Source organism: Epinephelus moara, chromosome 14 (genome assembly GCF_006386435.1).
Source record: "Epinephelus moara isolate mb chromosome 14, YSFRI_EMoa_1.0, whole genome shotgun sequence".
In the NCBI taxonomy this organism is placed as follows: Eukaryota; Metazoa; Chordata; class Actinopteri; order Perciformes; family Serranidae; genus Epinephelus; species Epinephelus moara.
Window position 1 is genome coordinate 7,141,700 of NC_065519.1, and position 26,860 is coordinate 7,168,559.

General features: G+C 37.6%; 1 protein-coding gene and 1 gene segment (V, D, J or C); both read left to right on the forward strand.

Annotated features, from left to right (window-relative positions):
- The first annotated feature begins 635 nt into the window (after positions 1-635).
- Positions 636-24,158, forward strand: LOC126401144 (T cell receptor beta chain MC.7.G5-like). Its single transcript, XM_050062242.1, has 9 exons — positions 636-684; positions 830-1,123; positions 8,284-8,583; positions 11,592-11,745; positions 12,350-12,414; positions 22,379-22,726; positions 22,827-22,850; positions 22,961-23,067; positions 23,172-24,158. The coding sequence occupies exons 1-9, from the start codon at positions 636-638 to the stop codon at positions 23,196-23,198; spliced, it is 1,368 nt and encodes a 455-aa protein (XP_049918199.1). The 3' UTR covers positions 23,199-24,158.
- LOC126401342 (T cell receptor alpha variable 5-like) lies at positions 8,064-8,773 on the forward strand. The segment is given in 2 exon segments: positions 8,064-8,192; positions 8,284-8,773. Coding segments are annotated over 2 exon segments (351 nt in total).
- Positions 24,159-26,860: the final 2,702 nt, after the last annotated feature.

Consider the following 26,860-nt stretch of genomic DNA (forward strand, 5'->3'; position numbering starts at 1 on the left):
ACAATAAGCAAAGATGTGTAAACATGAAGTATTTGGACTAAAAGGTAAATAATTCATTGGGACATTTTGGTGACTATCCTCTTGCGTTATCAGAATGATGAAAGGGGCCAACGTAGGGTAATTAAATTCTTGGAGACAGAGAGCTTTTTACTGCACTTAATGGATTTTTTCGTCTTCTCAGAGAACCTATAAGAAATAACTGGTGAGTGCTGTTGGTTGAGAGGGCAAACAGACCTCATATGTCAGAAATGATGGCACACTGGTGCCGAAAAATAGAGATGTCTAGTATGATAATATTGCCCATGTGTTTGAGATGTACTTGCAGTCATGCAAATGTGGGGCAAGAATAAAATTCTCATCAGGTCTTGAGGGGGAGGTTGGGGCGGGGGTGGTTACCGAGACGTACAAAGTCTGCTGAAATTAAAATAATAATCATTAAAATGCAAAATACAGTGTACAATAGGGTCCTGAAGAACTGATTCAACCAATAGGTGGAGGCACAGCACTTAGTATGCAGCTTTTACCATGAGGATGTGGCAATGATTTAACCTGCACACACAGACACAAGACCCTACTTCCTTACCCTGACAGTTATTTGTTTCAGAGAAAAACTTTTCTCACATCAGTGCCTGATCATGTCTTCGTCTATGCAAACCTTTGGTTTCCTTTTCATCTGTTTTTATTGTAAGTTCTCATATTTCATCCTAAATTAAAGTAGTCACTTTATATACAGGTATTAATATTTATAAAACACACTAAACAACATGCTAAACATGAGTATGTTCTTGTTATGCATTAATAATATTTTCTATATCTGTTTTCTTCACAGGTCAGGTGAATGCTGTAGTATTTCAACAATTCCCTCCGCAGATAGTAAAGGAGGACACTGTGGTCCAGATTAAGTGCAGTCATAATGACAATACCCTTCTATCAATGCTCTGGTACCAGCAAAAAGACAACATGTCTATGACCCTCATTGGATATGGATATGGAACCAGCCCTCCAAACTATGAGGATGAGTTTGACAAAGAATTCGAGCTGACAAGAGAAGACACAGTGACAGGAGCTCTGGTTGTACGCAAAGCAAAGCTGTCACACTCGGCTGTGTATTTCTGCGCTGCCAGTACACAGTGATGTGGCTTAATGCCACTCCCTCACTAAAAACCCTCATCTCCTTCCTGCCTATGAGACGTGTGCATTTTCACAAGAGGTAGAGTCCTTCTTAATACACCGTTGGAGGAAGCAGTGTCTCTACTGCGACAGCACAGACTTGAGGAATGTCTCCAGTTGTGATAGCATTTCTTCTCATCTTGCTTCAATGTAAAGAAATTAGCTGTAAATTTTAATGTGTCGTTAATTTCAAACAGCACTTGTATGAATGTTTTTTCACTGTGGCTTCTGTATATTGACTACTTTATAAAATCTGTGTTCTTCCAACAGATCAAGTTAAAAGTGTGACGTTTCAGCCATCTCATCCAAGAATAGTCAACGACACAGCCAGGGTAGAAATTAAATGCAATCATAATGATAACGACAAGTATGTAATGCTGTGGTACCAGCAAAAAGAGAAAGGTTTGATGACATTGATTGGATTCAGCTACAGCGGCAGCGACCCCAATTATGAGGAGCAGTTTAAGGATCGGTTTGAAATAACAAGACAAGACATCCAAACAGGAGCTCTGATTATTCAGAGTGTGACTCTATCAGACTCAGCTGTGTATTTCTGCGCTGCCAGCACACAGTGATGTGATTTAATGTCACTCCCTCACTAAAAACCCTGCTCTCTTTTTTCTCTTGTTTTCATGCTCAAGATCCTAACAAAATGGTTTAAGGTTTGTTCAACCAAAAATAACCCTTCCATTTTCATTCCTTTAAGAGTCATTCTGACTGATGATAATATAAATGATGTAATACCATGAAACTGCAATATTTTCTGAGACAGTTTTCGTACCGTGAAAATCTCATACCGTTGCAACCCTGTTATGATGTCATTAGAGAGTATGTTTTTCTCGCCACTTCCCACAAGCAAAAGCCATGCTTGGCATAAAAAGGTAAGTCATGACAAGAATATGACAAGGCAAAGCAGAAACAATCAACAACATAATAACCCAAACAGTGACATTAGCTAGCTTAGATCACAGTACATTAGTAGCTAGATACCTAGGCTGCTGTTATCTATCCCTACTTCTGTCCTCCAGAATCACTCTTACAGACATGGTGTCAGGACGTACATATAGACAGTGCAGACAGTGTGGTTACACTCAGGCCCTTGAATCGGGGGGCCCATAGAGGGAGTGGGCCCTCCAACAATGTGTTGGGTGGAGAATGGGCTCCTATGAGTGATTGCCACATTGAAAATATGCCTGTGTTCAAAGAAGAACTGTCATTCAATTAAAAACTGTGCCATTTGCTATATAGGCCCTTGAAAAAGGCAAACCAATCTCTATCATGTTTCATTTCAATTTCTAACCTTACAAAAAAAACCTTATCTATAACCATTAAACAACTACTCTATAAAACAACTATTCTATAATGATGGATCGTTATTAACATTGTTAAACTGAGTTAATCATTTCTTAATTTCTCATTTCCTTTGGTATTTTTTGTTATATACAGATATGTAATGATGCTTGCTGGGTAATATGTATATTGATGTTATACAGTGTCAAGTCTCTGATGATGTAACTAGACGATATGTGCATGATAACGTGTAGTGGGGCCCATAGTAACTACCTTACGCCACTGTCTGGTGACTTCAAGACTTAAAACCACCACAGCAAGAAAATCCATCACAAAATATATGTATTAATTTTTGTTAAGAATAAAAGCGCAGCAAAGAAGCAGGCAGGAGAGAAAGTATTTGTGACAGGATCAGCTGTGAGCAGAGGAAGAAGGTGGGGAAGAGGAGGTGACGTAGAAGGGAAGACAGTCCTCTTTCAGTTCATCTGTAATAAGCTTGTCAGATCAGACAAACATGTGAATGCACCACCTCTGATACCAGATTNTTTGTGTTTATGATGCAAATTTTTGTTTTGATTCTAACATTTCAAGATAAATTCCTAAAACTTTTATTGCTTCAATTCAAATTTTACCTCAGCAATGACATGAACTGACTTTCTTCACAGGAAAAGTGCAAAGTGTTTCATTCCAACAGTCCTCTCCTCAAGTTGTAAAGGAAGGGACTGTGGAGCTCACGATAAACTGCAGTCATGATGGCAGCAGCCTCAACACTATGCTGTGGTACCAACACAAACAGAGCAGTCGCTCTATGAGCCTCATCGGGTATGTAGTCCTCCAGGGTGATCCAGTCTACGAGGACCAGTTTAAAAACTTCAGATTCAAGATGAAAGGAGAAGCCATAGGGAAAGGATCTCTGAACATTCAAACAGTGACTTCATCAGACTCAGCTGTGTATTTCTGCGCTGCCAGCACACAGTGATGTGGTTTAATGTCACCCCCTCACTAAAAACCCTGCTCTCTTTTTCTCTCTTGTTTTCATGCTCAAGATCCTGAAAGGAAGGCTGGTAGAACCAGCCTCAACACAGCTTCATTATTGTAAAATAATCCAGTGCATTAGTAATGATCTGGAACAATGGTCTACCCTCCCTCCATCTTTACTGGGTCACATTGAAAGTACTCATATGAATGTTCTGCCCAGACTTCTCTACTTATTTCAGATGTTGCCTATAGAAATTCCAAAGTCTACTCTTGATAATTTGAACATTCAAGATAAGTGCCCTAGAATTAAATTCACAATTTTGCAACTAACAAAGCCAGAAGGTGGCCTGAAACTTCCAAATTTAAAATATCATTTTTAGGCTGCACAAATAAAGTCTCTGATAGTACGGATTCAGAATGGTACATACACCCACTGGCTCAATATTTAAAAACATATAAGTACAAAGCCACTGAAAACCCTACCCTTTCTAGATGCCCCTACACACATTGAACTAAGATTTCTCTTAAAATTTGGAATAAAATGAAGTCCCCTTTTGGACTACCAAAGCTAATCTCCTCACTGACAAGTATCCATGGATCCTGGACAGATTTCTTTAGATACTTGCAGCTAAGAACTTTTCTGACAACACACGATGAATGGGGTAAACTTATAGGCTAAAGCCCACATCCATAGCAATCTTTCTAAAAGAAATACAAATGGGAAATGGAGACAAGAAAAAATAGTTAAAGTGTATAAAATATTTTTTATCTATGAATGTACATAACACCCTACAGGTGAGGTGGAGGTGGGAGGCAGAGATGAACATGGTCATAACACAGGGAACTTAGAAGGAGGTATGCACGGAGGCGCATCTGGTTACTAATTCCAACACATGGAGGGAATTTATATGGAAAATAATTTGATTTTTCAGAACACCAGAAATAGTATCTAAAATGGGTCCAACACATCCCAGTTCATGTTGGAGAAACTGTGGAACATGCACTGCCAATCACACCCATATATGTTGGCAATGTACGAAGTTAGTTTATACTGGAAAGAAATATTTGATGCCTTTAAAGAGATCTTTCAACATGAAATTTCACTAGATCCTTCAGTAGCACTACTGGGTGTTATCCCTGAGATTCTGAATGCACAGGATAAGAAATACCTCTTGCATATATTACTTACAGCAGCCTTAAAGTGTATAACTATCAGATGGCTGACACCAGACCCTCCCACATATATGGATCCAGAAAGTCTGAGACCTTTATCAGATGGAACAAATGATATTCTCTTTAAGACTACAAACATCCGTCTTTACTGAACAATGGAGCCCTGTCATGCCTCTATTAATAAAGTGAGGTTTATCATCCAGTAAGACTCCGCTAGACTTTTTGCTTCAATATCTCCCCTATGCACATATCATATACATATGTCATTGTCTGTAGTACAGATTTGGCATCTGTACTTTTTTGTGTGATTATAATGTGGACTGGACAATTATTACTTTGATTTTTTTCACTTGCTTAAAAAACAAAAACTTTTATCTATTTCAACTTAAATTTTGCTCTCGCTAAATCATGGCTTAACATGTTGGAGTGGATATTTGTGTTTTCATCTTTTTATGTCTTTTACCATTTCTGAATATATTGTATACAAATGTTATATTCAGAAGGATAAAAACGAAAATATACTTTGTACTGTTGTTTAAAGAAAACTAAACAAAAAGTTTAAAAAAAAGCTTTATTATTGTTTTGACATTAAATTAGTTCTTGTGTCCCAGGGGGAGATTATGCGCGAGTTACAGTACTTTCCAAATGGTTTAACAAGCGGGCGGGGCATCGTAGGTTTAAAAAGACCACTCAATTATGTGGTGACCAATCAGGATCCAACTGTCAGCAGGTTTTCATCCAATCACATCAGCTGGTGAGAACATATTTACAGTAGGCCTACAAGTAATCAGAGAGTAAAGAATTAATAATAAAATATCATATAGTCAACATTAAAATAAAGTAATCAGAAATAATAAAATAATGATAAATAATAATAATAATTCCATAAACCTTTGTTTTTAGTTTCCCACATTCTTTAAAAGTCTCCCAGAATCACTCTCACAGCATGACAGACATTTCTGGTGTCTTTAAGACTTAAAACCACCACAGCAAGAAAATCCATCACAAAATGTATCAATTTTTGATTAGGAATAAAAGTGCGGCAAAGAAGCAGGCAGGAAAGAAAGTATTTGTGACAGGATCAGCTGTGAGCAGAGGAAGAAGGTGGGGAAGAGGAGGTGACGTAGAAGGGAAGACAGTCCTCTTTCAGTTCATCTGTAATAAGCTTGTCAGATTGGAGAAACATGTGAATGCACCACCTCTGATACCAGATTTCAGTGTGTGCTAACTGTTCATTTGATAGGGAAATAATTCTAAATTATTTTTGTTATTTCTCATCGTTGCACATTTGTTGATTTAAGTTTCCAGGATGCCTCCAGTTTTATACACATTTGGATTTTTACTGCTCGTCCTTACAAGTAAGCCAGACACAGTGTTATATGATTTTTTTTCTTTAACATGTACCACTTTATGTTTATGATACAAATTTGCTTAGATTTTTCTAAGATTTCAAGATAAATTACGAAAACTTTTATTGCTTCAACTCAAATTTTACCTCAACAATGACATGAACTGACTGTCTTCACAGGAAAAGTGCAAAGTGTTTCATTCCAACAGTCCTCTCCTCAAGTTGTAAAGGAAGGGACTGTGGAGCTCACGATAAACTGCAGCCATGATGGCAGCAGCCTCCAAGTAATGCTGTGGTACCAACACAAACAGAGCAGTCGCTCTATGAGCCTCATCGGGTTTGTAGTCCTCCAGGGTGATCCAGTCTACGAGGACCAGTTTAAAAACTTCAGATTCAAGATGAAAGGAGAAGGCACAGGGAAAGGATCTCTGAACATTCAAACAGTGACTTCATCAGACTCAGCTGTGTATTTCTGCGCTGCCAGCACACAGTGATGTGGTTTAATGTCACTGCGCTGCCAGCACACAGTGATGTGGTTTAATGTCACCCCCTCACTAAAAACCCTGCTGCGTCTTTTAACAGCTGCCGCTCAGGAGTTCAGTTATTTGAGAACTGAAGATATGATGCTGTTTTATTCTATTTTCATTATATGATGATGTAACTGAACAGGTTCTGCTAATGTAAATGTATTCAGTGCAAACAATACACATATTGATTATGTTTATATTATAATCAGTAATCAAAATGTAATCATGTAGGCCTATGAGCAGTGTTGGACTCAGCACATTCGGTGCCCTCTAGGCAAGCTTCCCCTGCAGCCACCCTCACTTTCCCCACCCCAAAAAATATAATATTATCTTTTTTGTTTTTGTTTAATTCCATACAAGAATAAGAGCCATTGAGAAGTCAACACAAATAAACACTTCACTAACAACCAGCATAAGAATACCGTGCGTACAAACGTGCAGATTTCCTCCTTTTTTGCCTTTTCATTTTCTCTTACACCAATGCTCTCCACATATGCTCCAGCCATCCATACCTATTAATGCTCCTGCATGTTCTGACTGTGTTGATCACTTACTGATAAACACATTAAGGTGAACTGCATGGCCAGGAATAGAGGCGGTACCCCTACTAGAGACTCACTGTTAGCATAGGAGCTTTGGATTTTACCATTATGTAATTTTTTAACATAAGTTCCACAACAACCCTGTTTTAATATGTAATGTATTTGTACATGTTAGATGATCCAGTATTTTTAAAATAGGTTGGTTGTCATTTGCTTAAAAAGACAAATATAGAGCTTTAATTTGACGGAGTGCATTGACTGTAAGGAGCAAAATTATCAGTGGGAACAAGTCTTCTAGGGTCATATTCACAAAGCTTCACAGTTCTGAGAGTCGCTTCCAGTGATGAAATTCTAAGAAAAGTCTTAGAATTGTGAAATTTTCCTAGAATTTCCCTTAAAGTTAAGACTAAGTCCTTGTAAAGATCAAAGTTATTCACAGAGCATCTTAGACCTTAAAAGAGCTCCTAAGGTGACAAACTGTCAGGAGCAGGGAGGAGGACTTTAAGAGGCTTAAGAGTTTCTTAATCAGAGGAGAAAATGGTGGAAACACAAAGAGGTCGGAGAAATACTCTCCAAATGCTGGATGACAGTGAGGAAATTAAATACTACAGATTAGACTGTGCAGGGATAATATGTGTGGTTGATCTCACCAGGGATATACACACACATTTTCCACCTAGTGCTATGACGCCAGAAATAAAATGATCACAACACTATGATATTTGGAAAACTGGAAACATGCAGCAGAGATGACTTGAGTCTGTCTCAACCTTCCATCAGCAGAGTGATCGCACTAACAATGACACTTTCACAGTCAGCAATTCATTTCATTTCCACTGGGTGTCCACACCTTGCAGGCTCACACAAGGGCGTGTCTGTGACAACCAATCACATCTGTTAAAAGAATGCATCACACCTAACAACAGGGTCAACCACACCTCCTCAGTAAAGTAAAAGTTTTTGTCCCTTCCTCATTCAGAGTTGTTCTGAGAACTTTCCTAAATCACTCCTAAGCTGGGACTCCTTACTAAAAGTTTTTAGACTATGTTAGGAGCTCTCTGAGAGTGTTCTCAGAATGTGCCTGAGGACAGAGTTGTTTTTACTCTGAACTGTTTCTGGACGTCAAAATGAAGCTGCTCTTGGTTGCTGTTCTCATCTTCAACAGTAAGAACATTTTAATTCAGTAGAAAAGCGTTTTCTTCATCATCCTCATTGAAATTGTTAATTTACTAGTTGTCTTTTTCTGATTCTCCAGGTTCCACCTTCTGTGTAAAAATCACCCAGCCTCCATTTATATTTAGCCGTGAAGGAGACTCGGCTGTGACTCTGCAGTGTGAACAAGATGATGATCAATATTACAACATGTACTGGTACATACAGAGCGGCGGTGCTAACATGCAGCTGGTAACATATTCAACTAGTAAAGATACTGCTAGCACTGAAGCTCCTTTCAACAAGTCAAGCTACACCATGTTCCGGCCTGAAATGCTTCAGTCGTCTCTGCAGATCAAGTCTATGGAGGCTGGAGACTCAGCTGTGTATTACTGCGCCTCCAGTAGAGCACAGTGATTCAGAAAGCCTCAGCAGCTTAACAACAACATCAGGACACCAAGGAGAGATGACAGAGAGGAGGGATGAGTGAGGAGGGTTAATGTGTTGAGCTCTGAGGGGCCCTGAGCAGGACTTTGCTGACATGACAACAGGCTGACATCAATATTACATGAAAATATAAAATAAAACTTGTTTAAAAATCTATTCATTCATTAAAAAGTGCGAGACTGCTGCTCTCATGATGTTCCTGCACCAACACCACAAAGCTGATGAGCTCAGATAAGTGAGCAGGTGTTAACGTGGGAGAGATTACATGACACATTCAGTATTACTGTCCTACAGTTTCTCCAATATGTGCCACTCTGTGCTTTAGTCTCTTATTTTATTTCACTTTAATTCTGTGTGCAGCCTGACAGCATGAAAATAAATCAACTTTAAGAGGTGGTCATACACTGCCCTCTGCAGGGTTCATGTGGGATTACACTTAAAAAATAAATAAATAAAAAAAATCCCTGAGTGCACAGATGGATTCCTGGGCCTACCGGGCACTGGCTTTCACTGCAAAGTGTCATACATTAACAAGTACTGACGACAGAGAGACTCACAGAACAGCTACAAAGAGACACAAAATGACCAAAAAAGATGCAAAATGACTTAAGAGAGACACAAAATAACTACTTAAAGAGGCAAAACATCTGCAAAGTGACACAAAATGACTAAAAAGACACAAAATTACCCCCAAAGAGACACAAAATGACATCATAGAGACACAAAATAACTACATGAAGAGGCATAACAGCCACAAAGTGACACAAAACGAGTAAAAAAAGACAAAATTACCTAACAGATACACAATAAAACTATATAAAGAGGCAGAACAGCTACAAAGAGATACAAAATGACCAAACAAGATGCAAAACTACTTAAAGACACACAAAACAACTATCTAAAAAGGCAGAACAGCGACAAAGCCACACAAAATGACCCAAAAAAGACACAAAATAACCCCAAAGAGACACAAAATGACCAAAAAGAGACACAAAATAACCCCAAAGGAACACAAAATTATCCCAAAGAGACACAAAATGACCCCAAAGAGAGACAAAATGACCAAAAAGAGATACAAAATGACCCCAAAGAGACACAAAATGACCAAAAAGAGACACAAAATTATCCCAAAGAGACACAAAATGACCCCTCAAAAAAGAAAGAAAGACAGAATTACCTCAGAGACACAAAACAACGACCTAAAAAGGCAGAACGGCTACAAAGCCACACAAAACGACCCAAAAGAGACACAAAATAACTACAAGAAGTGAACCCACCTCAAGGTCTGAGTGTCTTGCTCCTAGTTAGGAGAGGTGGTGGGAGCTTTTACATATCTGTGCCTGAGGGTTAATTGTCTCATAATCTGTCTGTGTACGTGTGTTTTTATTTAGAAGTCAGGATAAAACTTAAAACTAAAGTGATATCAAATGAAACTGTAGTGAAGAAATAATCTGAATAAGCTGCAAGTTACATTCAGCACAAAAGTGACCTCTACAGTTCAACTGTGAAATAAAGCAGAAAATGCTCATAATGTCTCACAATTAAGTAGATATAAAATTAACTTGAAAAAGTATTTTTAATATGAGCTCACAACCAATCATTTGGTTAAATACTAATTTTAATAAAAGAAAATTGAATTGTACAGTGTTCAGAATTCAACGTGTTTAACTTAACATGTTTATCTATAGGAGCATATGTATATAAGCATTGAACATTAATTGAATACACTAATATCAAAAGACAACATTTATAGCTGAAGATAATTTGCAGCGGTGCAATGTAACTAAGTACATTTACTCATACTTAAAGTACAAGTACTTCAAACTTGTACTGGAGGATTTCCATTATATGCGACTTCATACTTCTACTCAGATTTTAAATGGGAATATTGTACTTTTTCTCCATTATTTATTAATTTTGCATCTTTACTTTGCAGATTTAATTCAATTCAATAGAACTTTATTTATCCTGAAGTATTAAATATCTGGAAAAATTACACAAATATGCAAAAATATAGGCCAATCTACAAATAAAACAAAATAAAAATGTCTATCATAGACTAATGTTGCAGCTGGTAAATGTGGAGCTAACTACTTTAAAAGATCAAAGTGATACCTACATGTTGATGCATCATTAAATTATGGTCAAATAATATAATATATATCATTCTGAAATGGGCCAAAGTATGTATGTGTATGTTTGGTACTTTATTTTATAGCCATTTGAATGCAGGACTTCCATTTCTAACTTTGGCACTTAAAAACTATGTGTTATAAATATAATGGAATTTATTATTTTTATGCAATTTTTGAATGATTTAGTATGGATATTTAATGTATTGTCTGTTTTAAAGACTTACGTTGAAGTAAAACATTATTTATTACATTTATTATTATCATTTATTGTAATTATTATCTATTTAAATGTTCAGTAAAAAAATAATTTAAGGATCGCCATCATCTGATGAATATTTTATGTTTCATTGATATTTTATACTTGTAGATGAATTATTGGTCATATGTGAAAATATAATTTGTATCCTATAATGGTAATTTTTTTGCAAGTTCAATCCATGTCTACTAAATTTATATTATTCACATTATTTCTGGATTCAATTATTATTATTATTATTATTATTATTCTAATAAGGTTAAAATCACATTGATAAAAAAAAAGTTTGCATGAATATGTAGCTCAGCATCTCAGTACAGGCTTGATTCACACATGCAGATTAATTTGTCTGCATATGAGGTTGTGTCTCGTCAGTGTTGCACCCTGTTTTGACTCATTTAAAATCAGTGATCTGTCAGTGTCACTCAGTAAACATGTCTCCTCCTCAGCTGGCTGATAACTGGGAGGATGAAGAGGTGTGACCAGCAGAGATGTCCCTCCCTCTGAACTTCTACAAACACAAACAAAGACCAGTTTCCTTTTTCTCCCCTCTGTTCTCACTTCTTTTCTTAGCTGTCACAGAAATAGCAGCAGTCAGGTTGGAGCTCCTTCATCCGTCAGTCAGCCCGACCTGCACAGCTGCTCTCTCTCACACACACACAGAGATGGAGGCTGAGATATGGAGGAGCGGGGTGGGGGAGGGAGAGAGGAGAGAAGCGAAGAGACAGTAGGTTTTTGTGTGATGCTTTTTCACCGTGGGGACAGGGGGCCACGGTGATACAACCCCATAGAGCCGCCGTACAAAAACCTCCTCCCATTAACACCCATTGTGTAGACGGCTACAAGCTGCCTGACACACTGAGGAGAGCAGAAATATCAATAATATGAAGGTGTAGAGGACGGCAGCACACTCTGGTGTCAAACTGTTCATTTATATGTAGAAAACTGGCAGGAAAAATAGTTTTTAAAATGACTTTCAAATCATATGTGAAGCATCAGGATGCTTCTTTCACTCATCTTGACATAAAGGATATATTTGGACATTATAAAGCTCGTCCTGCGTGTTTGAACCTTCTTCATCCTCTGGATCATCACACTGTGTCTCTACATGCTGATTATGGAAGGTTTAGAGACTTTTTGGTGGAGGAGACACTCAGTGTGACACTGGAGCTGAAGCTCACTTTGGAAAGGGGACAAAACTCACTGTTTTGGGTAAGTAGGATCTCTCACTGCTTCAGTTCACTGAGACAAACTCAGAACAGTCAAAAATGTTGGTTTGGCAGTGAAGGAAAAAGAGTTTGTTATGAAAAAGCTGAAATATTGAGCTGAAGTGAGAACACTGTGACCTACACTGAGCCTGCTTACTTTGGCCAAGGAACCAAACTGACTGTTTTAGGTAAATATTCCAATTTAATACTGTGTTTCTATAAATGTCACGTTGCTTTAGAGTCTCAGTATTACCAGACGTATCAGTAAAAAGTTTCCAAAGTTAAATCTGGTGGAGAAAAAGTCAAGAGTTTCATGCTCAGTATTTCTGCACTGTGACAATGCAAATGAAGCTTACTTTGGAAAAGGAACCAAACTGACTGTTTTAGGTAAGTCAAGAATAATTCACATTTAACTAACTGTAACTGGAACATTGATATAAGAAACATAACTGGTCTTTATAGTTGAAACTCAGCTTTGAGCTTTTTAGTGTTACGCTTAAGCGCTGTGCCAATTACGAAGCCTATTTCGGCCAGGGAACTAAACTGACTGTTCTCGGTAAGTAAAACACCAAACCGTCTGATTAATTCACCTGTAACAGAAGTAAAACATACAAGCAGGATGGTTGTTGAAAGAAACAGTTTCTGTTACATTAAACTTGTAAAAAACAGACTGCAGTGCAGCATATGTTGTCTTGGAATTTAAAGAAAAGTGACATTTAATACATTAAAAACAACCAAAATGTAAAGCTCCAAAGTAAAAGCAGCATGTTGGGCTGTTTTGAGCACTGATCACATTCACTGTGACACTGGTGCTAATGAAGCTTTCTTCGGTGGAGGAACAAAGTTAACTGTTTTAGGTAAGAAATCAAAACTAATGAAAAAACATTGTTATTGTGACTTTAAGAAACTAACTGTACTCACGTCTAGTTTAAGTTCTGCTCAGAGGTTTTTATTCTTAAGCTTAAACGTTGCGTCCATTTGAAACCTGTTTGAGCCAGGGAACAAAACTGACTGAAGTTAACATAAAGTCTAACAAAGTGATAGCAACTGTACACGTTTTTGGAGAAAACAGGCTGTAGCTGTTGGTTTTAAAGGGAACGTGATATTTATAACAAAACTAAAATGTAAAGATTCAAAGTAAAAGCAGCATCTTGGGCTGTTTTAGCACTGATTAAGTTCACTGTGACCCAGGGCACAGAAGCTTTCTTCGGTGGAGGAACAAAGTTAACTGTTTTAGGTAAGAAATCAAAAATAATGGCAATAAAAGCATTGTAATTGGCGTGTTTCTTTAAGAAACTCATGGCAGAACTTAGAAAAACTTAAGCTCTGCTAAGAGGTTTTTGTCGTTAAGCTTAAACGCTGTGTCAGTTTGAAGCTTATTTCGGCCAGGGGACAAAACTGACTGTTCTTGGTAAGTTGAAACAAAGCCTAACACATTGTTTATTGAGAGGTCTGTATTGCACACAACTGTAAAAAACAGGAAAGCTGCATTTATTCGTAAACTAAAATGTAAAGAAAGCAAAGTAAAAGCAGCATCTTGGGCTGTTTTAGCACTGATTAAGTTCACTGTGACCCAGAGCTCAGAAGCTTTTTTCGGTGGAGGAACAAAGTTAACTGTTTTAGGTAAGAAATCAAAACTAATGGCGAAAAAAGCATTGTTATTGGTGTGTTTCTCTAAGAAACTTATGGCAGAACTTACAGAAACGTAAGTTCTGCTAAGAGGTTTTTGTTCTTATGCTTAAACGCTGTGTCAGTACGAAGCTTATTTCGGCCAGGGGACAAAACTGACTGTTCTTGGTAAGTTGAAACAAAGCCTAACACGTTGTTTATTGAGAGGTCTGTATTGCACACAACTGTAAAAAACAGGAAAGCTGCATTTATTCGTAAACTAAAATGTAAAGAAAGCAAAGTAAAAGCAGCATCCTGGGCTGTTTTGAGCACTGATCCAGTGCACTGTGAACCAGGGATATGAAGCTTTCTTCGGTGGAGGAACAAAGTTAACTGTTTTAGGTAAGAAATCAAAACTAATAATGAAAAAAAGCATTGTTATTGGCATGTTTCTTTAAGAAACTTACGGCAGGACTTACAAAAACTTACGCTCTGCTAAGAGGTTTTTGTTGTTAAGCTCAATCGCTGTGTCAGAACGAAGCTTATTTCGGCCAGGGGACAAAACTGACTGTTCTTGGTAAGTTGAAATAAAGCCTAACATGTTGTTTATTGAGAGGTCTGTATTGCATACAACTGTAAAAAGCAGGAAAGTTGCGTTTATTCGTAAACTTCAATGTAAAGATTCAAAGTAAAAGCAGCATCTTGGGCTGTTTTGAGCACTGATCACATTCACTGTGACTCTGGTAACGAAGCTTTCTTCGGTGGAGGAACAAAGTTAACTGTTTTAGGTAAGAAATCAAAACTAATGGTGTAAAAAGCATTGTAACTGGCATGTTTCTTTAAGAAACTTACAGCAGAACTTACAAAAACTTACAAAAACTAAAAGCAGCATCTTGGGCTGTTTTGAGCACTGATCACATTCACTGTGACTCTGGTGGTACTTATGAAGCTTTCTTCGGTGGAGGAACGAAGTTAACTGTTTTAGGTAAGAAATCAAAACAAAGAAAGAAATTGTGTTGTAATAAGTTTCTCTTACTTAAACTAGACCTGGGTGCAGTAAGTTTAAGTTCTGCTCAAAGCTTTCTATTCTTAGGCTTGAATCCTGGGTCAGTACGAAGATTCAAAGTAGGGCTTGGGCTGTTTTGAGCACTGATCACATTCACTGTGACCAATACTGCAGAGGCTTACTTCGGTGGAGGAACAAAGTTAACTGTTTTAGGTAAGAAATCAAAACTAATGGCGTAAAAAGCACTGTAATTGGTGTGTTTCTTTAAGTAACTTACAGCACATAAGTTCTGCTCAGAGCTTTTTGTTGTAAAGCTTAAATGTTATCAGTTTGAAGCTTATATCAGCCAGGGAACAAAACTGACTGTTCTTGGTAAGTTAACATAAAGCCTAAAAAGGAGTAAATTGTGAGGTTTGTATTGCATATGACTTTTAAAAAACAGGAACGTTGCATTTATTCGTAAACTAAAATGTAAAGCTCCAAAGTAAAAGCAGCATCCTGGGCTGTTTTGAGCACTGATCACATTCACTGTGACTCTGGTAGTTATGAAGCTTTCTTCGGTGGAGGAACAAAGTTAACTGTTTTAGGTAAGAAATCAAAACTAATTTTAAAAATCTTATTGCGTCTCATGTCTAGTTCAAGTTCTGCTTAGTTTGTGCTCTTAGGCTTCAAACTGAGACAGTGTGGAAGCTTATTTCAGCCAGGGAACAAAACTGACTGTTCATAGTTGTTAAAATAAAGTTTAACTGAGAGGGCTGTAAAATATTCTTGTAGAAAACAGACTGTAGTTGTTGGTTTTAAAGAAAAGTTATATTTATTACATAACTAAAATGTAAAGATTCAAAGTAAAAGCAGCATGTTGGACTGTTTTGAGCACTGATCACATTCACTGTGACTCTGGTGGTTATGAAGCTTTCTTCGGTGGAGGAACAAAGTTAACTGTTTTAGGTAAGAAAATAGCATTGTAATGAGTTTCTGTTAGTTAAAACATACTGCACCCAAGTCTAGTTTAAGTTCTGCTCAAAGCTTTTTGTTGTTAAGATTAAATGTGTGTCAGTATGAAGCTTATTTCAGCCAGGGGACAAAACCTACTGTTCTTGGTAAGTTAAAACAAAGTCTAACAGGGTGTTAATTGAGCAATTTGAGTTGCATATAACTTTTAAAAATCAGGAAAGTTGCGTTTATTACAAAACTAGAATCTAAAGCAAAGTAAAAGCAGCATCTTGGGCTGTTTGAGCACTGATCACATTCACTGTGACTCAGACCGCGAGGCTTACTTCGGTGGAGGAACAAAGTTAACTGTTTTAGGTAAGAAATCAAAAAAAATAGTGCTGTAATTGACCTGAATATTTCTTCTCAGACTGCACTCAGGTCTAGTTGAAATGTAGCTGACTGCTTTTGTTTCTAAAGCTTAAAGAATTCGCTGTTCAAAGCCTACTTTGGCCAGGGAACAAAACTGACTGTTCTTGGTTCGTTAAGATAAAGTCTAACAGGGTGGTGATAAAACCATGAGGAAAGGAAAAAGGAAATTTGCAGTAATGTGACACTAAAAAGCAAAGATTCAAAGTAAAAGCAGCATCTTGAGCTGTTTTGAGCACTGATCACATTCACTGTGACTCTGGTGGTGGTGCTGCAGAAGCTTTCTTCGGTGGAGGAACAAAGTTAACTGTTTTAGGTAAGAAATCAAAACTAATCTTAAGAAGCACTGTAATGATTACTTGCAGAAACTTACAGCACTTAAGTTTAGTTTAAAGTCTGCTCAAAGCTTTTTGCTGTTAAGCTAAAATGTGTTCGCTCTAAGCTTATTTCAGTCAGGGGACAAAACTGACTGTTCTTGGTAAGTTAACATGAAGTCTAACATGGTGGTGACTGACAGGTTTGTGTTGCAATCAACTTTTAAAACACAGGAAAGTTCCATTTACCCCAAAACTAGAACCTAGAAAAGCAAAGTAAAAGCAGCATCTCTGCCAGTTTTGAGCACTGATCCAGAGCACTGTGACTCAAACCAAGAAGCTTACTTCGGTGGAGGAACAAAGTTAACTGTTTTAGGTAAGAAATCAAAACTAATCTTAAAAGCACTGTCATGGTTATGTTAAGAAACTTACAGCACTGAAGTCTGGTTTAAATTCTGCTCAGAGCTTTTTGTTGTTAAGCTTAAACATGTCAGTACGAAGTCTTTTTCAGCCAGGGAACAAAACCTACTGTTGTTGGTGAGTTAGTATAAAATCTAACAGGGAGTTAACTGAGAGGGTTGTGTTGTGAAAAAACAGGGAAGCTGCATTTATTCGTAAACTAAAATGTAAAGATTCAAAGTAAAAGCAGCATCTTGGGCTGTTTGAGCACTGATCACATTCACTGTGAACCAGGCTGCAGAAGCTTTCTTCGGTGGAGGAACAAAGTTAACTGTTTTAGGTAAGAAATCAAAACTAATTCAAAAAATTGTTATTGTGTCTTTAGGAAACTCACTTTACTCATGTCTAGCTTAAATTCTGCTCAGAGTTTGTGTCCTTAGGCTTTAAACTGAGACAGTGTTGAAGTCTATTTCAGCCAGGGAACAAAACCTACTGTTCTGGGTCAGTAAAGATAAAGTCTAACAGGGTGGTGATTGGAAGCATTGTCTTCCATAAAACTAGTAAAAACAGGAGCAAAAGGAAATCTGCTTTGATACACAACTACAGAGTGCTGTTTTGAGCACTGATCATGTTCACTGTGACTCTGGTGGAAGAGAAGCTTTCTTCGGTGGAGGAACAAAGTTAACTGTTTTAGGTAAGAAATCAAAACTAATTTAAAAAATCTTATTGCGTCTCAAGTCTAGTTCAAGTTCTGCTTAGAGTTTGTGCTCTTAGGCTTCAAACTGAGACAGTGTGGAAGCTTATTTCAGCCAGGGAACAAAACTGATTGTTCATAGTTGTTAAAATAAAGTTTAACTGAGAGGGCTGTAAAATATTCTTGTAGAAAACAGACTGTAGTTGTTGGTTTTAAAGAAAAGTTACATTTATTACATAACTAAAATGTAAAGATTCAAAGTAAAAGCAGCATGTTGGGCTGTTTTGAGCACTAATCACATTCACTGTGACTCTGGTGGTGCTGGTACAGAGGCTCACTTTGGAGGAGGAACAAAGTTAACTGTGTTAGGTAAGAAATCAAAACTAATTTTAAAATCTTTAAGAAACTTACTGTTCTCATGTCTAGTTTAAGTTCTGCTCAGAGTTTGTGTCCTTAGGCTTCAAACGGAGACAGAGTTTAAGCTTATTTCAGCCAGGGAACAAAAACTACTGTTCTTGGTTTGTAAAATGAAGTCTAACAGGGTGATTGAAAACATTGTCTTGCAAACAACTAGTAAAAACAGGAGGAAAGGAAAAAGGAAATCTGCTTTGATGCACAACTACAGAGCAATAATTCTAAGTAAAAGCTATCTATAGCTGGTTTGAGCACTGATCAGGTGCACTGTGACTCTGGTGGTGGTGGTGAAGCTTTCTTTGGTGGAGGAACAAAGTTAACAGTTTTAGGTAAGAAATCAAAACTAATTTTCTTTTTAAAATGCATCCATGTCTTTAAGCAACTCACTGTATTTAAGTCTAGTTCAAGTTCTGCTTAGAGTTTGTGTTCTTAGGCTTCGAACTGAGACAACCAGGGAACAAAACTGACTGTTCATAGTTGTTAACATAAAGTCTAACAGGGTGGCAACTGAGAGGGTTGTAAAATATTCTTGTAGAAAACAGACTGTAGTTGTTGGTTTTAAAGAAAAGTTATATTTATTACATAACTAAAATGTAAAGATTCAAAGTAAAAGCAGCATGTTGGGCTGTTTTGAGCACTGATCACATTCACTGTGACTCTGGTACTGGTGAAGCTTTCTTTGGTGGAGGAACAAAGTTAACTGTTTTAGGTAAGAAATCAAAACTAATGAAAATCACATTGTTATGTCTTCAATAAGATAATGTACTCTAAGTCTGGTTTAAATTCTGCTCAGAGCTTTTTGTTCTTCATCTTAAATGTTAGTATGAAGCCTCCTTGTAAGTCAACATAAAGTCTAAGAGGATAGTAACTGAGAGAGTTTTAAAATATTTTTGTAAAAAACAGGCTGTAGATATTGGTTGTAAAGGGAAGTTATATTTATAAAGACTAAGGAAGCAAAGTAAAAGCTGCATCGTGGCTGGTTTGAGCACTGATCACATTCACTGTGAACACCAATGCAGAGGTTTACTTCGGTGGAGGAACAAAGTTAACTGTTTTAGGTAAGAAATCAAAACTAATTCAGAAAGTGTTCTTGTGTCTTTCAAAAACATTCGATACTCAAATCAAGTGTAAGTTCTGCTCAGAGTTTGTGTTCTTAGGCTTTAAACTGACAGTGTTTAAGCTTATTTCAGCCAGGGAACAAAAACTACTGTTCTTGGTTCGTTAATATAAAGTCTAACAGGGTGGTGATTGAGAGTACTGTCTTTCATACAAGTTGTAAAAACAGGAGGAAAGGAAAAAGGAAATTTGCAGTTATAGAAAACTCAAATGTAAAGATCCAAAGTAAAAGCAGCATCTTGGGATGTTTTGAGCACTGATCCAGTGCACTGTGAATACCAATACAGAGGCTTACTTTGGTGGAGGAACAAAGTTAACTGTTCTAGGTAAGAAATCAAAACTAATTCAAAAATTGTCCTTCTGTCTGTAAGAAACTCATTGTACTCAAGTCTAGTTTAAATTCTGCTTAGAGTTCGTGTTTTAAGGCTTTAAACTCAGACAGTGTTTGAGCCTATTTCATTCAGGGAACAAAACCTACTGATCTTGGGTTGTTAAAATAAAGTCTAACAGGGTGGTGACTGAGAGGGTTTTAAAAGCTTCTTGTACAAAACAGTCTTAAGTTGTTTGTTGTAAAGGGAAGTTATGTTTATTACGAGTAAAGAAGCAAAGTAAAGGCAGCAGCCTGTGCTGTTTAAAGCACTGATCAAGTTCACTGTGACTCTGATGCTGATGGGGCTTTCTTTGGTGGAGGAACAAAGTTAACTGTTTTAGGTAAGAAATCAAAACTAATTTAAAATAAAAAATATTCTCATTCAAGTCCTGTTTAGAGTTCATGTTTTAAGGCTTCAAACTGAGACAATGTTTAAGCTTATTTCAGCCAGGCAACAAAACTGACTGTTCTTGATAGGTTAAAATAAACTCTAACAGGGTGGTGACTGAGAGGGTTGTAAAACATTCTTGTAAAAACAGGCTGTAGTTGTTGGTTTAAAGAAAAGTTAAGATTCAAAGTAAAAGCAGCATCCTGGGCTGTTTTTAGCACTGATCCAGTGCACTGTGACTGACACTAGGGAAGCTTTCTTCGGTGGAGGAACAAAGTTAACTGTTTTAGGTAAGAAATCAAATCAAATTATGTCTTCAAGAAAGATAATGTACTCAAGTCTAGTTTAAGTTCTGCCCAGATATTTTTGTTCCTAATCCTAAATGTTGTGTCAGTATGAAGTCTCTTTCATTCAGGGAACAAAACTGACTGTTGTTGGTAAGTTAACATAAAGTTGAACAGGGTGGTGATTGAGAGGGTTGTTAAAGATTCTTGTGTTAAGTTGTTCGTTGAAAAGGGAAGTTATATTTAATACGACTAAGGAAGCAAAGTAAAAGCTGCATCCTGGGATGTTTTGAGCACTGATCACATTCACTGTGACCACCACTGGAGAGGCTTTCTTTGGTGGAGGAACAAAGTTAACTGTTTTAGGTAAGAAATCAAAATCTCGTACAAACAGGCTGTAGTTGTTGGTTTTAAAGGAAAGTCACATTCATTACAAAACTAGAAACTAAAGCACTTAAGTAAAAGCTGCATCTTGGGCTGTTTTGAGCACTGATCACATTCACTGTGACTCTGGTGGTGCTGTAGAGGCTTTCTTTGGTGGAGGAACAAAGTTAACAGTTTTGGGTAAGACCACATTTTAACTGTTCAGGTATAATTTTGTGAAGATGTTTCTGACACTGTTAAGACACTCACAGGCTCGAAAGACTGCTGATTCGCAGTGAATAAGCTGTACTTAGAGTCCTTACATGTCAAAGAGCGACAAAGCTGTGATAATCTCAAAGAGGCAGAGATAAAGAGAGGCAGCAGGAAGAGTTTTTGTAACTGTCAAAAGTCTCTGTGTTCCTACAACGAGGCTTACTTTGGAGCTGGGACTAAACTCACTGTTTTAGGTAAGAAAACCTGCGACAGACACGTCTCACAGAGCATAACTCACAGGTGTGCGAGTCAGGAAAACTGTTGAGTATTAAAAATGTACTTTTAGACCTTCTATTTGATGCTAGGAAACACAGTAATCTCATTTTAAAAGCGCAAAAAGAAGTTAAAGGTGGAAGCTTGAGCTAAGTTGTCTGTGTTCTCCAGTAAAAGTTGCTGCAGCGATAAAACATTTGGCTCTGAGCCCAGATTATTAATGTCACAGCGAGTTCTTATCAGCTCTGTGAAACACTGTGAGCTCACAGTCAGAGGCTTACTTTGGAGCTGGAACTAAACTCACCGTCTTAGGTAAGGCAATCACAAAACTTAGAACATAATGTTCCATGAGACTAGTTGGTAACTGCCAGATTAGAGCTGAGAGCTGTTTTTAATCTCCTGCTCTTAAATGCACCTTAAATCAGACATTTAATGCTGTTAGCAGTTCAGCTTGATATTGTTTCTACAAATGTTTTTGAGTTATCTGAAAAAGAGCACAGAGACAGTCGACAGCTTCAGGGCTGAGAGCTCAAACAGTTTTTCTGTAGCCTTGTATCACTGTGAACAACTTGGAGCCTGCTCACTTTGGCAGTGGCACCAGACTGACAGTGTTGGGTAAGAAAATTAGAAAAATCATACGCATATATGTTTGTCTTGTGACCTTCTCTTGACTCAAATCGGTTGTTTTAATGTCTTATTAGGTGACTCGCTGCAGCAGCATCGTGTTGCTTTGTTTCAAAACTGTAAAAAATTGTCGATAACTGTGATAAATCTCTCTGTTCAATGGCAAATATGCTGTGTTTGGTCTTGGCACCAGACTTATAGCATTATATGTTCAAGCTGTAAATATCAGCATTCACAGGATGTCATCGTAAACCTTTTCTCAGTTGCTATCAGATGGTAAAACTTAGATTTTTCAACAAAAACTGAATGCAAAAATGTTTATTTAAATCACATTAATGAGGCTATAAATGGGATCCATTACATATAGGGATTGTACTTCATATGAGCTGTTGGTGAAAAACTTAAAAGGGCAGTACAAATGAAATAAAAGTCACATGTTAATTCAGTTGTTGTAGATCTTTGTCAGTACTCCTGCTTATTTTGGAGAGGGAGCCAAACTGACTGTTCTCTGTAAGATCACTACCATAAAATCAAACATTTATCTAAAAAGAAATTTCAATTCTGCAACAATCACGTTTTATTTGGTGTTTATGTTCAGCATATGAGGTTCTGAGTCTTTCAATACCCTGACGTTCATGTCTAAACTGGTATTAAGATGTCACATGTACATTAGCCGTTGATCTATAGGCAGCTTTAATTTAGTGATTTCTGTCCTTTGTCCTTGCAGAAGAAAATCTACAGATCACCCCACCGACAGTGAAAGTGCTTCCTCCTTCAGAAAAAGAGTGTAAAAACAAGAGAGGCAATGCGGAGAAGACCATTGTATGTTTGGCCAGTGGATTCTACCCAGACCATGTCAGTGTGTCCTGGCAGGTCGGTGGAGAAGACGTCACCACTGGTGTGGCGACTGACAACGCTGCCCTGCGGAGGAAGAACAAGACTTACACCATAACCAGCAGGCTGAGGGTCTCTGCCAAAGAGTGGTACAACCCCGACACTGAATTCAAGTGCACTGTCAGCTTCTACAATGGGACAGATACAGAATATAACTCAGATTCAATTTCTGGAGACAAAGGTATGTTTCATTTGGACCTCAGAAATGAATCAAACCTGATTGAAAATACATGTGAACAACCATCTGCCCTCGTCTAATCCTCTTCTTCTTTTTCTATCAGCTAAAGAAGGTGTCCTGACAAGAGGTAAATATATTGTGGTTCACCCCTGCTACTATTTAGTGTCCTTGGTGTCAGTAAAGTGCACTGGATGTTTCCTCTTTGGCTCATGTTCCCTCATCTGTATGTTTGTGCAGAGAAATATCTGAAGATCACACAGACTGCCAAACTCTCCTACGGTGTTTTCATCGTCAAGAGCATGGTCTACGGAGTCTTTGTGGCGTTCCTGGTGTGGAAGCTTCGGGTTTGTCCTCACACATAATCTTTGTCCTTCACCTAAAAACTGGCTCTGTACATTTTTATGTGTGAATGAACGAGTGATAAAATTGTGTCCTTTGTGTGTTGCAGAATTCGAGTGGAAAGCGGAACCACTGAGAGCTGAGCTGAGCAGATGCATTCTGGGAAGTCGAAAATGTTTTTGTAAATAAGCGCTGAACTTTGTATGTTGCAGTGTATTTGCATTCTGCTAAAATAGATGAACAGTCATGTGTGTATTCTTGTTAAAGGGTAACTTCGGTATTTTTTTGACAGGCTCATATTATGATTAGAAGTGTCTGACAACATTATAGAAAAGATCCCTGCAGAGATAGACCTTTTTGTTAAAGAGTAATATCATTTTTAACTAAAAACAGCCTCAAAATCTGTCTCATCAAACCCACCAGACTCCATTCAAATAAATAGTAATTTAAGCGAGTACAGAGGCAGCATATATTCACATTTAACTCTGTGAATTGAAGGTTTGTTTCTACCAAACCAGAGTTGGTGATTGCAGAACAGTAGCAAGACAAACCACAATTATTTTTGAGTTTAATTTTGTTTCTGTTGGCTTTGAATAAAGTCCGTTGTACAATGATAAAATTATTGTTTATTTAAATGGAATCTGGTGGGTGTGACGATAGCGGTGTTTCTGTTTAAACAAAAAGGATTTTACTCTAATCTCTGTAGGGAACCTTTCCATAAGTTGTCAGACACCTATACTACCAATCTGAGCCTGTCAGTGGCAAAAACAAGCACTTTAAATAGACTCAAATTGCTGGTGCACAATTGCCCAATACTGTTACATTGCAGCCTGTTTCGTCGCTGCTGGTTGCGCACTCTTGCTCAATATTAAACCAATTTCAAGAATTGTTGTTCCCATCAGTCACTTAGACTCAAAAGCATGGATATATAAAGTCCAGGTTGGAAAATACTGAATTTGCCCTTTAAGTTATAACTGACATGTAGATATGTTGACATCACATTTTCATAAATACTTCTGATAATAATTCTGTTTGTGGTTGCAAATTGCTTGTTTGCTTAATTTGCTTCTCAATAAAAGTGTTTCAGAGGATCAAATCAATTGTATACTGTAATTTTAATATTTAAAAGAAAGGTTTTTATGATTCTCATGACACCTCCAGGCAGAAATACTAGTAGCAAATAGCCTATCTAAACAGGCATGGGTTAATGTTCACTTTAGACACTCTTCATATTAAAATGGTTGATTGAAATGAAAGATTAAGCCATTTTGTCCTACACTGAGCATCACCTTTTCCACAGAGAGTGTGAGGTACTTTTAGCTGCTCTCTTATCGAAATTAGTTATTCCTCACCTACATGATGTTGAAACATCAGCTTAGGGAAACTTCACAAGTAGGTTTATTTAGGTCTTAATAAGTTTTTCCATCGAGCAAACTGAGAGGTGACTAAATCTGATTTGATTAATTTCCACTGACTGTTCTGTATCATAAAGAAATCATTGATTAAAGTGAATTTATTTAAGTCAGAACTAGTTTTTCCATTTTACACAAGTGAGAGAAGTGTATGACAGTTAACATTCTCTACATGAATAAAGATGTGACTCCTTTAGTTCACACACTGTCAGTAGGAAAGTAAGTGTAGGAGTGTGAGTCTGCCACATAACAACAGGAAATCAACACTCATCTGAAGAAGGTCAGAGCTGTTGCTGGTTGAAACCCTGCAGAGGAGCAGAGAGCGGCAGCAGAGGAGAGGATGTGGTCACAGAGCAGCCTGCACATCGCTCTCTGTGCTGAGAAATGACGAANTGTTGCTGGTTGAAACCCTGCAGAGGAGCAGAGAGCGGCAGCAGAGGAGAGGATGTGGTCACAGAGCAGCCTGCACATCGCTCTCTGTGCTGAGAAATGACGAAGGTGAAACCTTCCACTTCACCACAACCTCCGGCTCTCAGAGTGCACCTGCACCTCTGCACCAACACCCCCGCACTGCCCTGCAGGTCTCTGAGCAAACAGCTGGAACACTTCCATTTCTGTGTCAACTGAAGCTCCAGAGTGAACATACATGTGTTATATGTCACACACCAGCTGTTTACTGTCATCTGGTGCACAGACATGCACTGGAATGTTTTTTTAGGTTGAGCATGAGAGTGGTAAATATAGCTGCAGTCAGAGAGATGAAACGTTATCAGGTAGACTCAAGATCCCCATCAGCAGTTCATGTGAAGAGTAAAGAGAGGCATAGGTCTCATTTTAATATTTTGGGGGGGGACATATTGGTGTTGTTGTTGCTGTTGTTCTGTTTTGTCTTGGTATGTCTAGACTGTTAAATTTTGTGTTGTTGTTGCTGTTGTGAAGTCTAAAAAAAAATAAAAAATAAAAAAAAAAATTGGGGGGGGGGACACATATGAAACAGGAGGGTCTGTGGGTCCTCTGCCAGAAAATTTTGAGCATCAATTTTGTCAAAATAAACTACTACTTTTTGTTGTTTTTATAGGGGGGGATGAATGTTCATGTTCTAAATATTCAGGGGGATATGCCCCTGGTGTCCCCCCCCAGAAACGTACGCCTATGGGACCACGTTTTGAGATATTATACAGACTGTATTTCAGACAAATGTGTCTGTTTTCAGTACCTCATAAACAGTAGTGGAGGAAGTACTCTGAGTTTTTACTTAGTAAAAGACGCAATACATCAGTGTACTACAGTGCATTCAAATTTAAAGTACAGTATTGGTGTCAAAATATACTTAAAGAACCAAAAATGAGAGCACACATTATGCAGAATAGACCATTTCAGAGACATATACATATATATTACATTATTGGATTACTGATGCATTAATGAATACATTGCCTTGACGTTGCAGCTGATAAAGGTGGAGCTATTTTTTTTACTTAATTGCCCTTAACAGCAATGAACAGAGAAGTATCATCGCAGAACAAAATCACCTTGAGAGTGGGTTTTATCTGACATAAATGCACATGTGGATGAAGATTCATCACACAGCATTAGAAGACACACAGCCTCCCATGTGTACACCCTCCATCGACATAATTACACACACATGCATACATACATACATACACATTACATATATACAAAAACTGGACAAATGTGATTTAGTACAGTAGTTGAGTTACTTTGCACCACTTCTAATCAAACTAAACATGTGTTCTTTATCCGTTAAGACTCCAGTGGGATTCAAACTACTTCAACACAAACGTATCTACAAACACCACAACTATTTTCTCCATTTGTTTCCTGTAAAGACATGTTTTCACTTGCTGGAGTCACAAACAGGAAACAGCGTGTGTGAGACCGCAACAGAAACATGGTGTGTGACACATCTGTGAGCTAGATATAGTTATATCTCCTCCTGTGAACCCTGATCTTTACGTTCATTTACAAGCTGCTTATTTTATCTCTGTTTGTTGGGAAACAGGAAACACAGTTTATTACTGTCTGAAATTTGATGAATAAAGCTCATGTGGTTCAAAACTGCCAGACGAAGCAGCATCTGTGCCGAGCAATACTGAAACTTAAAACTGTCTGATGACTTCTCTATCACATTTTCAAACTAACAAGAGTATGTGCAGTGCAAAAAGTGTGCATTATTTTCCACAAACATTATTACAGGATGTAGAGCCAGTGTACAATATGCAAGTTCAGACACAGTAAATCCCCCCTAATAAATCTTATATTTTTATTTGGGAGTTTTATATTGGAGCAGGGCTAAAACTCACTGTAGTTCTGTACTTGTTGGGACAATATCAACTTCACTGTACTGAAACATTAAATGACT

What these genes read in the sequence shown, in the direction of transcription:
- LOC126401144 (XM_050062242.1), top strand. Translation starts at nt 636, where the DNA reads ATGTCTTCGTCTATGCAAACCTTTGGTTTCCTTTTCATCTGTTTTTAT. An exon ending in CCTTTTCATCTGTTTTTATT is followed by an intron (nt 685 to 829) that starts GTAAGTTCTCAT and finishes TTTTCTTCACAG; the next exon opens with GTCAGGTGAATGCTGTAGTA. An exon ending in AGAAGGTGTCCTGACAAGAG is followed by an intron (nt 22,851 to 22,960) that starts GTAAATATATTG and finishes ATGTTTGTGCAG; the next exon opens with AGAAATATCTGAAGATCACA.